This window comes from Echinops telfairi, unplaced genomic scaffold (genome assembly GCF_000313985.2).
Source record: "Echinops telfairi isolate 266 unplaced genomic scaffold, ASM31398v2 ScPeMD7_7356;HRSCAF=8355, whole genome shotgun sequence".
In the NCBI taxonomy this organism is placed as follows: domain Eukaryota; kingdom Metazoa; phylum Chordata; class Mammalia; order Afrosoricida; family Tenrecidae; genus Echinops; species Echinops telfairi.
Genome location: NW_022111256.1, coordinates 537,414 through 553,799, shown reverse-complemented (window position 1 = coordinate 553,799; position 16,386 = coordinate 537,414). Strand labels below are relative to the sequence as shown.

Below are 16,386 nucleotides of genomic sequence, written 5' to 3'. Positions count from 1 at the left end.
TTTGTTTTTGCCAATCACTCAAATTCTGTACCTCTTTTTCTATGCAAAGAAGTCTTCTATGGGCTTTATATGTTTGGATGTGCTATTTATGTGAATGTGTTATTTGAGAAAAAAAACAGTATAGAAAAAATAAGTAATCATGAGAAGCTGCCCCAATTCTACCTCCTAAAAAGGGAATAAGAATCAGGTGACTCATTTAAAATTAAGTGGTAGCTATTTTCTTACCAACTGCATCTAAAGTAAATGTATTAGAAGATCAAAGTAAAAGTGAATCCAGATAAAGCAACACAATTTGTTGCTTGTGTATATTGCTTGTGTAATATTCAACTTTTAGTATGTAAAATAATGGAAAGTTGAAAATAAATGATGGGTATTATATGGGTATTTTGCAAGTAAAAAAGGAATATGTATGTTTCTATATTGATATTGTGGATGAAATATGAGACTCTCTGCTCATGTAAATATTTACATCTTAGAAACTCTACGTAGGGTAGAGACCCTATGTATCAGAGAATTTCAGTGAGAATTTTCTGGTCCTCATGGGCAACAATGTATGACCATTTAGGTCTGGTTCTTGTCTGATTTATTTAATGGAATACTCTATACTTCTAGTATGACCAAGTCTGTGCAAAGCAGTGTCCTCACTCTATCCACACAAAACACTCAATTCAAGCGTTTCCTAGATGTGAGGGGAAAGCACTGTTTCTTCCACTCCTTCCCTCCTACAGGCTCCTTGTCACAAAGGGAGTGAGTGTGGTGGTTTGCAAAGGCTAACACTTACAGGAAGGGAATTATAAATACAAAGTTATGAAATGACTGTGTTTAGGATGATACTAGAGCATATTGTTTTGTTAGTTAAGGCCACTGGAGAAGGAAAACAAGCAGCTTGACACTCAGTGGGGAGTAATGGACTTTGTCCTTCACAGATGCTTTGAGCCATCAAAGGCCATGAGCTTAAGTTTCAGACACTGTGGCTAATCAATCACCCAAATAGTCCAGACATGTGTTGCTCTGGAGCTTTCAATCTCCCAGCCAGTGGACAAGACAATAACCATACCTGAGCAGATGACTCCTGCGTCATGGTAGTGATAGCAGTCGTGCTGCCCCCAGCCAGGGGATGGACATTCCCACACATGAGACTCCGTTCCTGTGCATCCCAGGTCGTCCAGCCAGATAGGGCCTGATCCCGCACCAAACTGAGCCCATGGCATGACTGCGAGGGCTTGTCCACAGTCGAGCTGTCTGCACACCACCTGGGCATCCTTCATGTCCCAGCGGTCACTACAAATGGTGCCCCATTCATTCTGGTGATAGATCTCGACTCTCCCTGCACAGCGACTGTCCCCATTGACCAGGCGGAGCTGTCTGCTCTCTGAGGAGAGAAGACTCGCGTCAGTGGAGACATTACACAGCCATGTGAAAAGCTATCTTTTCTTTCAAGCATACTCACCTGACCAACTGAAGTGCAATACTGGCTGTGGTAGGATTATATTTATCTGCCTTCAAGGAAATCCAATTAATCAACCATTATTCAAATTTATGCACCAACCCAAAAAACTAGTGTTAAAGAAATTGAGTCATTCTCAATGTCTTCAGTCTGAAATTGATCAAAGTTGGAAACAAAGAGGAAGGAATCAGTAGTTGGAAAACATGGTCTTGGTGATAGAAATTAAACTGGAGATTGTGTGATAGAATTTTACAACACCAATGACTTGTTCATAGCAAAGACCTATTTCAACCACAGAAACTGAAATATCCACATGGACCTCTCCTGGGAACACAAAGAAATCAAGTTGACTACAACTGTGGGAAGAGATGATAGAGAAGTTCAATATCATCAGCTAAAGTCAGACCAGGGAGGGACTGGAGCAAAACATCCATTGCTCCCATGGAAGTCATTGCCCCTTAGAATCAAGGATGGCAAGTGTTGATCTTACATACTTTGGACATGTTGTCAGAAGAGACCAGGCCCTGGAGAAGGACATTGTGTTTTCTAAAGTAGAGGAGCAACAAAAGAAAGGTTCTGAAGGAGATGGATTGACACAGTGGCTGCCAACAATGGGCTCAAGTATAAGAAAAAATGTGAGAATGGTGCAGGACCAGGCATTATTTTGTTCTGTTGTGCATATAGTTGCCTTGGGTTGGAATCTACTCGATGGCAACTAACAACAGCAGCATCAACAACAGTGAATGGTGGCCTGGAGCTTAATGCCTATTTGCTTTCTTATGCCATGCATTACTCTTGTAAGCCTGATTCTTCCTTTATGAATTATTGATAATGTTCTCTATCATGAAGTGATAACAGAGTCTCTAAGATGAACCAGAGACATATATAAACCTTAGATATATAAATGGATTTGGGGCTCACAATTACAGCCCAGATATAACAACAATTATGTTCTTAGGACATGGCACAGCTCGAGGTTCGCCTTCATGCAGAGATCACTAAAGATAGGGGTGTATAGCAAAGTGTGGTGAAGAAATAAGATGGTGTTGGCCTGCCAGAAAGAATAGTGTTTGGGGTCTTGAAGTATTGTCTTCCAAGAAGCAGCCATCTAAATGAGGATCAACTAAACCCACATGGAAGCCTGTGTGATTCAAGGATTGTAAATAATACAATTCAAATTTGAGGAGGGAATGGTATCAGAGTTTAAATTGTAACACTTGGTTTGCAGAAAGCTATGGATGACAGGGAAACCCAAACTCCAGTTGCAGGGTCCCCACATAATTTAAGTATCCAGTGAATTCCCTCAGACCATAATTGAGGGATGTGAATAACCAGCTAAATGCAATACCTTATCATTTGATCTCCTTTTGACCCATTTTAATGTTGCTTCACGAGGTAGGTAGTTTATTGTGCCAAGCTGGCTGATAAACACAGATGGGATTAATTGAAGGGCAGAGAGATAAATGGCTCGGCAAGCCTCACCTTTCTTGCCTCTTACTCTTTCATCATCGGACCAGTGTACGGCTGCCTTGCTTCTTCTTTGCCTCAATTTGCAAGCTACACTACCTGTGGGACACCTACCCCATGGACTGTGTCACTGTAATTTGAGGTTCCTTCAAGACCTGCTTTGCCACACCATTGGAATTTACATCTCTTGAGCTGGGGACTGTCGGACCCTGTCATCTGGCTGACTGTTGGTGACCTCCTTGCTGTTTGCTGCCTGTGCCCGGATAGCCTGAATTGCTCTACAAAGGACTAACGATGGCCCTCAAGACTTGAAGGACTGCCAGTGTCTCACAATTGTCTCATGGGAGTAAGTTGCACTGAGCCATTAGTACTGCTTTATGATTTAATTAACTGTTTGTTTCTTATGTTATACATCTATCTGTATAAACATACATAAAATTATTAGCATTCTGGTTTTGTTTCTCTAGAGAACCCTGTCTAACACACTTCACTTTTTAATATCTTTCCTCTTCAATATTTTTTGCCTTCTCTTTGATGGAGATTTTCATATATATGCTTTATCTAGTCATTTTTGTTTGTTTGCTTTGTAGGATTTTGTATGATTGTGGTTTGTATGATTTCTCTGTGTAAGAAATCCCATATAGGTAGGTCTTATAAAAGCACTAACTGGTAGGGACAATGCAGCGTAAGACGGAAGGAAATGGGGAGCTAACAACAATTCGTCTGGGAAGAAAATGTTCTGAAATTGATTGTGGTGATGCCTGTACAACTCTTCTTACTATGACCGAATGATTACATTGTATGCTATGTGGAAAAAAAAAACTACTATCAGCTATCACTTCATACCTACTAATGAAAATCACAATAACGTGTGTTGGCAAATACGTGGGGAAATTGGAGTCCTTTTCTACTGATATTGTGTACATAAGTTTATGTAAAACTGTTTCTTGGAAACAATTGGAAACTTCTCAGAAAGCTAGATATATACGCTTCAACTGAGTTTTTCTGTGTTTTATTTTGTTGTTATTATTACTGATTGATTGATTGAAGATTGGTTGCTTTTTGTTGTCCTATGCTTTTCTTTATATGACCTCCAGGATAGGTAACTCCATAGAGACAGTAACTGGATTAATAATGTCTGGGGTTGGGGAGATGGGGGTCTAATAATAAATAATGACGAGGTTTACTGGTTGGACAGAGACTGGTGGAACTCCCGAGACCATGGCCTTTATTGTCCCTTCAGGTCTGCAACTAACATCATCCCCTTGCATCAATTTTCAGCCAAACAATAGTCAGGCCTATAGAAGGAACAATAACATTAGCAAGGTGAAGAAATGATGTGGAAACCATGTCTGACCTTCCCTAGCTTCAGAAAGGAGAGTGAGAATCCAGTTCCCTATCTGTCCTAGGATACTTTCTATGAGGCAGAGGTTAGACATGCCTCCACCTCCATCCTTCTGTTTCCTGTTCTGACACCAGTCATCGCTCCCGTGGCATTCTACTTCTCCACTGGGTTTGTTAATCTGTTGCTCGGACCACAATTGGGATTATGGGAGTTTGTTAGGGAAGTTACCTGGTTACGACTGCTCAGGATCAGAAAACTTTAAGGCTACATCCTTACCGCTAAATTGAAAAGTACTCGCTGTCTGGTTTTTCACCTCTTAGGCCTGGGTCCTTTTGCCTCTGCCCTGGTCAGGAAATTGTTTCAAATCTCCTTAATGTTGACAACTGCCCACTCTGTCTGGAAGCCAGACTCCTGCCCTGAGGCTCTCAGCTTTATTTATTCTGTGGACCAGGATCTGCCACCATGACTCTTTCTTCACGGTCCCAGCTCCTGCTTCTCTGCACAGAAATCCTGGATGAGTTTGGCTCCTTCTTTTGTTGGTTATAGGATTCTTTTTCTCCTTTTAAAATGGCTCACTTTATAACCACTATAGTAGTAAAACTGATCAATCATTGAATTAGAGTCCTTTAACTTTATTTGAATGGTAGCATCAAGTCATTTTGCAGAAATTGTGAACACAATCGACAAAAGAGCCATATTATGTGTCACTGCAGGAGGTATGCACTCCTTAGAATAGTCAACCATGGAAGAGAAAAGGGGCAACATTTACCCACCACCAAAGTTCAGTAGAATTAGGACAGAAAGAGAAACCAAAAACCAGAAACACAGGGAGGAAGAGGGCAAAGTGATGTTATAAAGAAACCAAATAACCAACCAAACAACCAACCAACTAACCAACCAACGAACCAAACAGCCAAACAACCAAACAACCAACCCAAAACCATATTGTTGAGAATGAGTGGGGCTGGAGCAGGGACCCAAACCCCATCTATAGAAAATGGGACATCCCCTCACAAAAGGGTCACAAGGAAGGGATGAGTTAACCAGGACACAGAATAGCTCTGATGAAACACACAATATTGCTCTGGTTCTTTGAGGCTTCCTCGCCCACCACCACCACCCAATATCATGACCCCAGTTCTACCTTTCAGCCCTGGAGCACATACACTGGTACAGATAAGAGCTCAACACACAGAATCCAGGTCAGATAAACCCCTCAGGAACAGAAATGGGGATAGCATTACCAGGAAGGTAGGGAGTAGGTTGGGGGACAAGGGATAGAAGGGGGAACTGATCACAATGATCACTGCAGAACATCCCCCAACCCCCACCAACACCGAGGGGGATGAACAATAGAAATGTGGGTGAAGGGAGACAGCAGTTGGTGTAAGATATGAAAATAATAATAATTTATAATTTATCAAGGGATCAAGAGGGTGGGAGGGGAGGGATGGAAAAATGAGGAGTTATTGTCAAAGGCTCAAATAGATAGACTTTCTAAGCATTTACTATGCTTAGAAAATAATGATGGGCCAGAGTGGAGGATGTCCAATCCCACAGAATAAACAAAGCCAAGTGTCTTCAGCGATGAAGCTGGTTTGTGGAGCAGGGTGCCTACAGATACTTAATTGGGGGAGCTAGGTTTACTGACCCTGGGATTTGGAGCTAAGCACCTTGGGCTGAGTCACTTGGTGAAGAGGCATGCCCTTTGGGCATCGTTGGAAACGCTAAAAGAACTTTGTAAGACTGCTTGAGCAGAGCAGATGCCAGTGGGCTGTGAACCCAGAGAGAGCCCTGCCTGCAGGCATGGCTGAGAAAGACTATTTGTTAGAATAATTGAATGCTGAGCATTTGTGACCTGCTAAAGTCCTAAATAAACCCCATAATCAGTAATCTAGCCTATGAGTTTTGTGTGACCACTGTAATGGTTTTTTTTACCTTAACTGAGGAGCAGAGTGCTGTGGGTGGGATATGTGGAGGACGGAAGCATGTCTGACTCAGCCTCCTAGAAACTGGTCTGGAGCAGCATAAAAAGTGTACACACCTTTGAACAGATCCCAGAAATCCAATGTATTAGTAGAGAAATGAGAGAAGATGTGATAAACACAGGAAAGGTATATTTGTACCTTGGGAGATTTGGGATTATGAAGAGGCTAATTATTCCAAGAATATCTATACATTTAAACCATCCCAGTAAAACATTTACATCAATCCTTTTTGGAAATTGTCAAGTTTATTCTAAAATGCATATGACAGGTCAAGAACAAATTAAGAACAAAATTAGATGACTTCAGTTACTAAAATATAAAAAATTACTGTTGGGTTGTAATGATTAAGACAGTGAAATATTGGTACAAGGAGAGAGAAATAGTAAGTGGTAATCATAACCAATATGCTACACCTGAAAGAATGACCAATATGAAAAAAAGATTTGCCATATCAAGTGTTGGTGAGGGTGTGAATCAGCTGAAATTTTAGAAATCTTTGAAGTGTAATGTAGGAAAGAAGATGATATGTTGCATATAGGGTCAAAATGGGTTTAAATATGTGATACATTCCATTCATAGAAGAGTGTAAAGAAAACGTAGCATTCTGAGTTGTTGCTATTGAGAGTTAAAACAGATGAACGTTATTCTCATGGGCAATTAGGAAATACATATTAGAGTCTTTCCAATTGGCTGTCTTGGGGAAATAAGATGATTTTTTAAAAGAGATCAGGGTACATATATCTAAGGACTTTGTTTTTAGAGCACTATTACTGAAAACATAAAAGACAACAAATAGAACAAGATAAGAAATTTATATTAAATGATATATTGAATTACTGAAAACTACAAAATGGCATAAAATATGTTTTAATGGAACAAAGACATTTAAAATAGCTGATTAATTTTTAAAGCAGATAGAAAATGGTGTAGACCAGTGCTTCTCAAACTTCCTAATGCTACGACTCTTTAATATAGTTACTTATGTTGTGGTGACACCCAACCTTAAAATTATTTGCGTTGCTACTTCATAACACTAATTTTGCTACTGTTATGAATCAGGCGACCCCTGTAAAAGGGTTGCACAACCCCCAAAAATGGTCATGACCCACTGGCTGAAAATCACCAGTGTAGATGAGCTTTCTATGTATGTGCCTGTATGTGTGTTCTGTGTGCAGAGACTGAGGCATGCTTAGTATTAGAATGAAACGTTGGTGTTTAACAAATATTTTAAAGAGTGTTGGAAAAACGTTTTACTTTTACTGTAGAGACAACATGTAACTTGTGCCAGCCTCATGAAAACATTAATGCTTTTTGGTACCATAATGGTTGAAATTTCACAGCTAGATTAGGCAAAATGATGTGAACTAGAAGAGTCAACTTTAATAATATGCTCCTACAAAAATTATCTGTGAGGAAGGAATGCCTGTTGCAGAAGTGGATTTTTCTTGGTCTGGAGAGTATATATTCACTGTTCTCATAGCTAAAGAGGCTACAGGGAATCAGCACCCTAATTATGTATTTCATTTTCAGAGGTGACCACTGCTTCTCAGAGACAGCCATGTCTGGTAAGAACAGCCCTCATTGGCATAAGGACCATACTCAAGGAACTGGAATTTCCAAGACATAGGCTAAGTGAGTGAGGAGCAGAAAGTTCCTACTACTGTTGGCAGGGGTAGAATTTCCCTAAGGAACAAGATGAAGATTTCAGAGTTGAGGAGCTTGAAATAGGGAGAGAAGATAGAGAGATGGGAACATTACTGATGCATCAGGACCACGGTTCACATAATGAATTGTTGATTCTATCACCATAAGGATAGAATATACTTATTTTGGAACTTCAACCTGGATACCTGGAACTGCTCAGAGAAAGGACACCCCCAGAAATGTAGGGACTGGAGGAGCCACTAGGGAGGAATTCAAGAGAAGGACATTTGCAGCTATAGGGTTCTTCCTAAATAGTAGATCTTAAAGAATGTCATGAAGTTTTTTGGTGGAACAAATGCTCCATGCTGTTGGCTTCCAATGGAAATATTGGAGGTTCAATGCTGCACAGAAAGAAGGCCTGGTGTGTCTTTTGTATAGAACACCCATTGAAAATGTTGAGCATGGCTGTACTCTGACACAGTGGCCTCCCCATGAATCTGAATCAGTTCACCAGTGACTTTTCTTGTATTTGTTTTTCTTTTGTGAAGAGGAAGCTAGAGAACAAGGTCAAGTGTCCCCATTGAGGCTGGGATACATTGACCAAGAAAGGTGCATCCTGAAATCTACAAGACTAGATGCCTTCCCTGCCTTCATCACTACTATCAGTGAACCCATGGACACCGATGTTTGACATTACTTTTCCCTGCACTGGGGTTGGAGGGACATCCACCCAAAGGGCAGGAAGGGAAACATCACATGGAGGAAGATAAAGGTTTGCCAAGAACTCGGTGCTGGGGAAAGACTACCATAAAACAGACACACACATGAGCTGTGGGTTTGTGGGGAAAATCAAAGCACTCAAAGTCAGGCGCAGACTGCAGGTGCAGGGTCCACTGGCGCGTAGCCAGAGTTCACATTGGGAGGGTTTTCTTCACAGGTATCAAGGTTTCCATGTCTGTCCATACGCACACATCATCACTACCACCTGTGCCATCAAATATAGCAGCAAAACTTAAGAAAGTGTGAGCTCTGTTCTCATATCTAAAAGATGGACTTCCATGGGGGCACAGAGCCTGCTTTATTTCCCACTTAGCTTTCACATAACCTCAATCTCCACTCACATATGATTTCCCTTTCTCTCAGATGTATATACTTTCATATGTAAACATGCACATACAAATATACCCTCACAGTCACGCACTCTAGGTTACAGCCTAAAACAGTAGAAATACCAAATCCCTAGTGGAGAAAGACATATTAGCAAAATCAAAAGGTACAAATCAGGCACCCGTCATGAGCTCGTCACTCAGCCATCGTTCATTATGGGACAACTGAGACATGGTCAGGGAGTCTCAAGGCCTGTAGACATTGTGGAAGAGAGTTGGAACATAGACTCAGCTCAATCTGAGAACACACGCTATACCTCCCTCACAATCCACTGTCAACAGCAAAAAACAGAGACTCTCAAGGAGAAAATTCAACAGTCACTGCCATGAAGTATCCCCAACCCCCAGATAACTAGACCCACTGCCCTGGGGTTGATGCTGACCCAGAGGAACCCTGGATGGGCAGTGCATTTGTTCCAGAGATGATTGTCTCAACTCTCTCCTCTGGACCCTCTGGATTTAAATGGCAAACCTTGAGGCTAGTAGTCCCGTTAAGTGGTCAAAATCAACTGGTCACTAAAGATACGTTGTATTTATGATTATTGCTCAGAGCCCTGAAGGTAACCTGATAGAGCTCTACAGATTTTAGGAAGTAAAGCGAGGCTTACCTTGAGCACCTGCTAGGGCCCCGAAGAGAAGGAAAATAAGTCCCTGGAGAACAGAGTGTCCACTTAGAATCATTCTGATCCTCATGGCTTCAGGCCGCAGCCTTCTTATCCTCAAAGTAGCACAGGAGTCCTCTCAGCTCTGATCGCAGCTTGTAAACCATGGAGGGGATTTTATATAGCCCCATGCCCTGACATCACCATCTTCCGGAACCAATAGAAACTCTATGAAACATCTTCATTGCCATCAAGGGCATGTAACAGTAGCTTTATGAAATGAAAACACCAATTAGATACCGAGTCTAAAATACCTCCTTATATGAGATGTAAAATCCTCATGATGTTCGTTGTCATTCTGTTCTTGAGGCTGATAGAGAAAAGATATGAGCCGGTCAGGGTGCAGTGTAGCAATGAAGAAACATACAACTTTCCTCTAGTTCCTAAATGCTTCCTCCTCCCTCTCCCTCCCCCCCCCCCCACTATCATGATCCCAACTCTACCTTACAAATCTGGCTAGACCAGGGGATGTACACTGGTACAGATAGGAACTGGAAACACAGGGAATCCAGGGCGGATGATCCCTTCAGGACGAGTGGTGAGAGTGACGCTACTGGGAGGATGGAGGGAAGGTGGGGTGGAAAGGGGGAACTTATGGCAAGGATCTACATATAACCTCCTCCCTGGGGGACGGGCAACAGTAAAGTGGGTGAAGAGAGACGTCAGACAGGACAAGACATGACAAAATAATAATTTATAAACTATCAAGGGTTCATGAGGGAGGAGGGATTGGGGAGGGAGGGGGAAAATGAGGAGCTTATTCCAGGGGCTTAAGTGGAGAGCAAATGTTTTGGGAATGATGAGGGCAATGAATATACAAATGTGCTTTCACAATTGATGTATGTATGGATTGAGTTGTATGAGGCCTCAATATAATGACTTTTTAAAAAACAACACCAAGCTAAAAAATAAAAGCAAGAAAAATGGATTAAATACTTATAAACTAGAACAGGGGCACCCACTTTCTCCTAAGTTCTCTTTTTCAACAGATCCTCTTCTGCCCCTTTATTTTCATATAAGCTAATTAGTCCACCCGCACATTCTTTTCTGACCTTGACCCAACCTCTAAATAAATAGGATGGCTCACCTTACAGTTTGGAAATGAAAACAGTTTTATAAAACTTACCCATCTCACTTTTGGTTGTCAACAAATACCCTTCTATCACTTTAAAAGTTTAATACGTAAGGATTTTGAACCACGCATGCCACATGGTACGAAAGCTTTGAATTAATGTACATTGCCCTGGTGGTTTAGCAGATTATACATTGGGCTGCTGTTCGAACCCACCAGCTGCTGCACAGGAGAAAGATGAGGCTTTCTATTCCTATAAAGATTTACAGCCTCTCCCCATGGGCAGTTCTACTCTGTCCTATAGGATTGCTATGAATCAGCATTGACACCAAGGAAGTAAGTTTATTTATTTTCACCTTTATTGTTATTCAGCAAATGCTTTCAACGTATTACTGGTTACTGACCATTTTACTAGATGCTGGGGGTGGGGTGGGGATGTTGAACAAATCAGACTATCCCTAACTTGTAGTTTAGCAAAGGAGACTGACAGTAGGCAAATCAATAAATGGTTCAGTAAAGAACACTCAAAAAGTGCGTTTAAGAAAAGGAAGTGGCCAGCGTGACCATATAATAGGAAGATTAAAGCCAGGTGGAAATGATCGTGGAGGCCTAAGGGCTGCGAGATGATGAAAGCCATTTTTTCACAAAGAGCTGTATTTGAACAGAGGTATGTGAGATTAAGAGCAATCTGAAGAGTAGAAAAGCATTCCAAGTAGCAGGAACTCCCTCCTCTCCCTTCCCAAATCTCCCAGACTGACTGCCATCAAATAGATTCTGACTCAGAGTGACCCTATGTGTGTCCGAGGCTGTAAATCTTTACTGCCTCAACTTTCTCCTGCAGAGTCATGGGTGGGCTTGAACCCCCAACCTTGTGGTGGTCAGGCCACCACTTGCCCAGCAGGGCCACCAGGGCTTTGAGGAGTAGTGAGACACATAGAAACAGCCTGAGGTAGGAAAGCGCTTTGCTTTTGATCGGATCTCTACAAAAGCCAGGAAACAGTGAAGCAGGAAGAGCAAGGAGGAAAGGGGAATGGGCGGATGCAGAAAGGGAGGCTAATGCCTATCAGAAAGGATCTTGTTAAAAAACAAAAACAAAGACTTGAATTTTATCTTAATTGCTGTAGGAAGTCACTTGGTGGTACTTTTATATTTGAGGAGATTATTGTCTTAGTTACCTAGTACTGCTATCACAGAAATACCACATATAAGTGGCTTTAACCAACAGAAATCTCATTTTCATAAGTTAGGAGGCTAGACGTCTGAATTCAGGCCGTTGGCCCTTTGGGCTGACTGTCTCTCTGTGCGTTGACTCTGTAAGAAGGCCTTGGTCTCTTTGAGCTCCTACTCCTGCATGATCTTCATGTCCTTTGACATCTCTCTCCCCCCATCTCTGCTCTGCATGCTTGTTTAAGCTCTTGTGCATCTCAAAAGAGAGCGAGTCAAGATGCATCCTATGTTAATCTTGTTTCTTTGAAGACTGAAGGATCAATTATCCCGTATGCACGTGAAAGCTGGACAATGAATAAGGAAGACCACAGAAGGACTGAGGCATTTGGGTTATAGTGTTGACAAACTCAAACCAAAAAGACAGTGATTGCTGTCCATTCACTGCTGACTCACAGTGGTGCCTGGTGAGTTTCTGAGACTAGCTGTTCACTGGGAGTAGAAAGCCCCTTCTTTCTCCCATGGAGCGGCTGGTGGTTTTCAACTGCAGACCTTGCCAATACGCATTGGTATTGGCAGACTACTGAAGATGTTGCAGAAGGACAAATAAGTCTGTCTCGGAAGAAGGACAGCCAGAATGCTGTCAAAACCCAGCGTGGCGCGTCTTACATGCTTCAGACATGTGGTCAGGACAGACCAGTCCCTGGATAGCAGACGTCAGTGAAAAGAGACATGGACTATCAGGGAGACGGATCAACATAGTATCTGCCAAAATGGGTTCAACTATAACAGTCTTGAGGATGGTGCAGGACCAGATAGTGTTTCCTTCTATTGCATATAGGGTCGATATGAGTCGGGACTGACACAGTGGCCTCATTAGCATGACAAAGGCAAGTCTTTCCCAAATGGGGTTATATCAAAAAAGGCACAGAGGTTAGTTACAAGAAATATTGTGGGGATCCACAATTCAATCCATAATAGTTCTTCTATTTGGTTTGTATGTTTTATCTGCTAGATATACGAGGCAAGTAGATTTAGAATATATTTGTAACCATGTGATATTTAAGGATGTAATTAATGTAAAAAAGATGTCATAGTTTTTGATTATTCCATCTAATTAAATCTGATTCTGAACAAGTCGTCTTGGCTGGGAGAACAACTGGTATCAGTCAAGGGAAGGAGGTGGGATTAGGGCATGGAGGATGTGACTCCTCAGTTCATGGTCATCCCCATTACAATCATTGTCCTCTGTTATGAGCCTCTCAGACTGGTCTTTCTCCATTCTTCCAGCAATGCTGTCTGGCATTCACATGGTCTTTTAGAAATACATTTTAAATATTTATTCATCGGTATGTCGATGTGAGATGTGCGATCTGGTGGTGCTGTTGGGTGAGCAGTGAATTGCTAACAGCAAGGGCCCTCCTCCAGAGAAAGATGAGGCGAACTGCCCCAGGAAAGACTTACAGCCTCAGGAACCCCAGGTAGGAGTGCTGTGCATTAGAAAGGACTGGATGGAGTGGCAGTGGGATGTTAATGTGTATTAAAATATAAATAAAAACGTAAAAATAGATCACCTTGTATTTTCTGTACAAGTACATTATTATAAAAATGCTCCACAGGTCATTTAAGTTATGGCATCCATGTTTTCATCACCATATGAATAGTTTTGTGATTTTTAGAAATGCTGTGGTGTCACACCTGCTGTTGTCCCTAGCCATGTTCATGCTGAGATCTGATTTGTTGTAAGACACGTGCCAAACTCTTTTGACTTTTACTTTATATTAATTAATATTAATAGATATTAGCATTGATCGTTACTTTATAATACATTTATTATTTAATAATGACAAATACCTTTTAATTTATGTGATTCTCAATAGGTTGAGAATTTATTAACATTGTGATATTTTTTCACGGTGCTATATCCTCAATTTCTGTTGATTCTAATGCCAATTGCATTAAAAAGTTTCACACTTAAAACGCTGCCTGATGATTTTATTTATTCAATGTCTTTATCATTAAAGAGAGTACAGTGATCATTTTTGAAATGCCATGTTTCATTTGACAGAATATACTGTTTTGGCTGGATGAGAGGCTACGTATAATGATGGTGAAAATATGGAATCCACTTCTGGGCTTCCTGGGTTTGAATTTCAGTTCTGCCACTTTAAAAAGTTTTAGTGACTTTTTGCCTCGATTTCCTTATTTTTATGATTGTGAATACTGTACAAATTACAGTATTCAAATGAGTTAAAATACTAATTGGAGCACTGGCGGCACAGTGGTTATGCACTGGACTGCTAACCACAAGGTCAGCAGTTTGGAACCACCAGCTGCTCCTTGAGAGAAAGATGAGGCTTTCTACTTCTGTAAAGGAGTAAAAGTGGCTGAAACCCACAAGGGACAGATCTACCCTGCTCCATAGGGTCGCTATGAGCCTGCCTAGACTTGATAGCAGTGAATTTTAGATTTGGTGCCTGGTACAGAATTAAACACTAGAGAAGTGTGAGTTGTCATTTGATTATCACAATTAATGTAGCTAATGCCTGTACAAGATGAGTGTTCAGAGGATTTTAGGACAATGATACCATTCACTCTCTGCCATTGAGTGAATTCTCACTCGTAGTGACCCTGAAAATCAGAGTGGAACTTCTCCTGTGGGTTTGTGAAGCTTTAAATCTTTACAAGAGTGGTGGGTTTGAACCACTGACCTTGTTGTTAGCAGCCTGATGGGTAACCTACTGTATCACTAGGGCTCCTATTACAGCAGGTGGAATTCCACCACTTTCCCCTGAATTCCTTAGCCCACTCCAAATCATGCATGTTGTACAGCTGTGGTTCTCAACCTTCCTAATCCATGACCCTTTCATACAGTTCCTCATGTGGTGGTGACCCACAACCATAAAATTATTTTCATTGCTATGCATAACAGTAATTTTGCTACTGTTAGGAATTGGGCGACCCCTGTGAAAGGGTCCTTCGAACCCAAAGGGGTCGTGACCCACAGGTTGAGAACTATTGTTTTACAGCCTGCCTCTTTTCAGGAAAGAGGAGAAGCCTAACATATTGTGAATTCAAACCTACCCACCCAATCACTTATTCTTCCACTGGGTATTCCCATTTCTGAGCCCACTGCCATGAAGTCAGTTTCAACTCATAGTGACCCAGTAGGAAATGACAGAACTGCATAAGAGTTCTGGTGCTGCAAATGTAGGAAGTGGATAGTCTCATCTTTCTGGCATGGAAAGACTGCTGGGTTTGAAGCACCAGCCTTTGGGTTAACAGCCCAGTGCTTATCTCATTGCACCACCAGGGATCCTCTGTTTGACTCAAGGCTTTGTCAAAGCCCTCTTGAAGGGGTTGGGATTCCCATAAATGGTCACTAGAAGGCAATCAGCAGAATTTGTTGCTTAGGGTGGAAAGGCCAAGTTACAGGGAGTCAAATCTTCACTAAACAATCACACCCATAGTTTCTACCATTTTCATGACACACATGTTCTTTCCTATCAGGGTTTGGGCTTGCTCAGCTCCGGGGACAGAGAGAGATGTGTTGCGAGTAGAAGTCAGGGCAGCTTGCTCGATGAGCTGAAAGTCATGAAGGCACCAGGACCACTCTGTGGTGATGCCCATTTACAGGAGTTAGAGAGGAGTTATAAAGGGGCACAGGGAACCCGCTCCCAGCCTCTGAGACTGAGTGGAGGAACCAATGGTTATGATTGGCGTTGGACATTTGGGGAATGATCTGCCAAAGAAACACCAAAACATACATTACCTGTAAATATTGAACAAGGTTCTAGTGGGCCCTGCTAAGTTAATCAATCAATTTTTAATTTATTACAGTGGGAAGTGGGTTGGTAGTTCTGGGGAATGAGCCAGAGAAGGAGTAGTAAACATTTACCAATTTTAGTAACCTCTCCAGTTGTTCTGGTACAGACCAGCTCCTCCTCTGCATTGCCAGCAATTTCAGCACAAACCTCTCGCTTCACAGCCATTCTCCGCAGGTGTCCTCCAGGTGTTTCCTCACACAGGAAACCACAGTCAGGTAAGACCAGACTGGTATCGCCTTCTTCTTGAAAACCGGTTTGACTTCCTGTTCCCCATCTGAGGCAAAGTCCTACCTTCTCTGTGCTGGGTCTCCCGTGACTCTCTTTCATGTCAACAAATCCACTTCAGTCCCACTGAGCCTTGGAATTATCTCACAAGATCTGTTTGCAGGCCATCTTTTTGGAGTCTGACAAAGTGTGTCCTGGCCCTAAAACAGTGAAACACTTAGCAGTGTATCAGCCCAGAGGACGCACGGTTGGCAGGTCTAACTACCGGTGTATAAGGAAGGGGTGAAAAGAGAGTATCACGTTTTCCTTCATTCTTCAGATTCTTCTTTCTTTCTGTAGCAGCAAAGAAAAAAGTTCACCTATAAATAAATTATCATCC

General features: G+C 41.8%; 1 protein-coding gene across 1 annotated transcript in view; it reads right to left on the bottom strand.

The window, feature by feature from the left end:
- The window catches only part of LOC105979104 (antigen WC1.1-like), a 74,297-nt gene extending 58,350 nt beyond the window's left edge, over positions 1-15,947 (bottom strand). The window contains exons 1-2 of the mRNA XM_045295995.1: positions 15,854-15,947; positions 1,058-1,372 (exon numbers count right to left, since the gene is read on the bottom strand). Coding sequence (XP_045151930.1) covers positions 1,058-1,372; positions 15,854-15,947 — 409 coding nt within the window. The remainder of the gene's footprint in view (positions 1-1,057; positions 1,373-15,853) is intronic.
- Between the last annotated feature and the right edge of the window lie 439 nt (positions 15,948-16,386).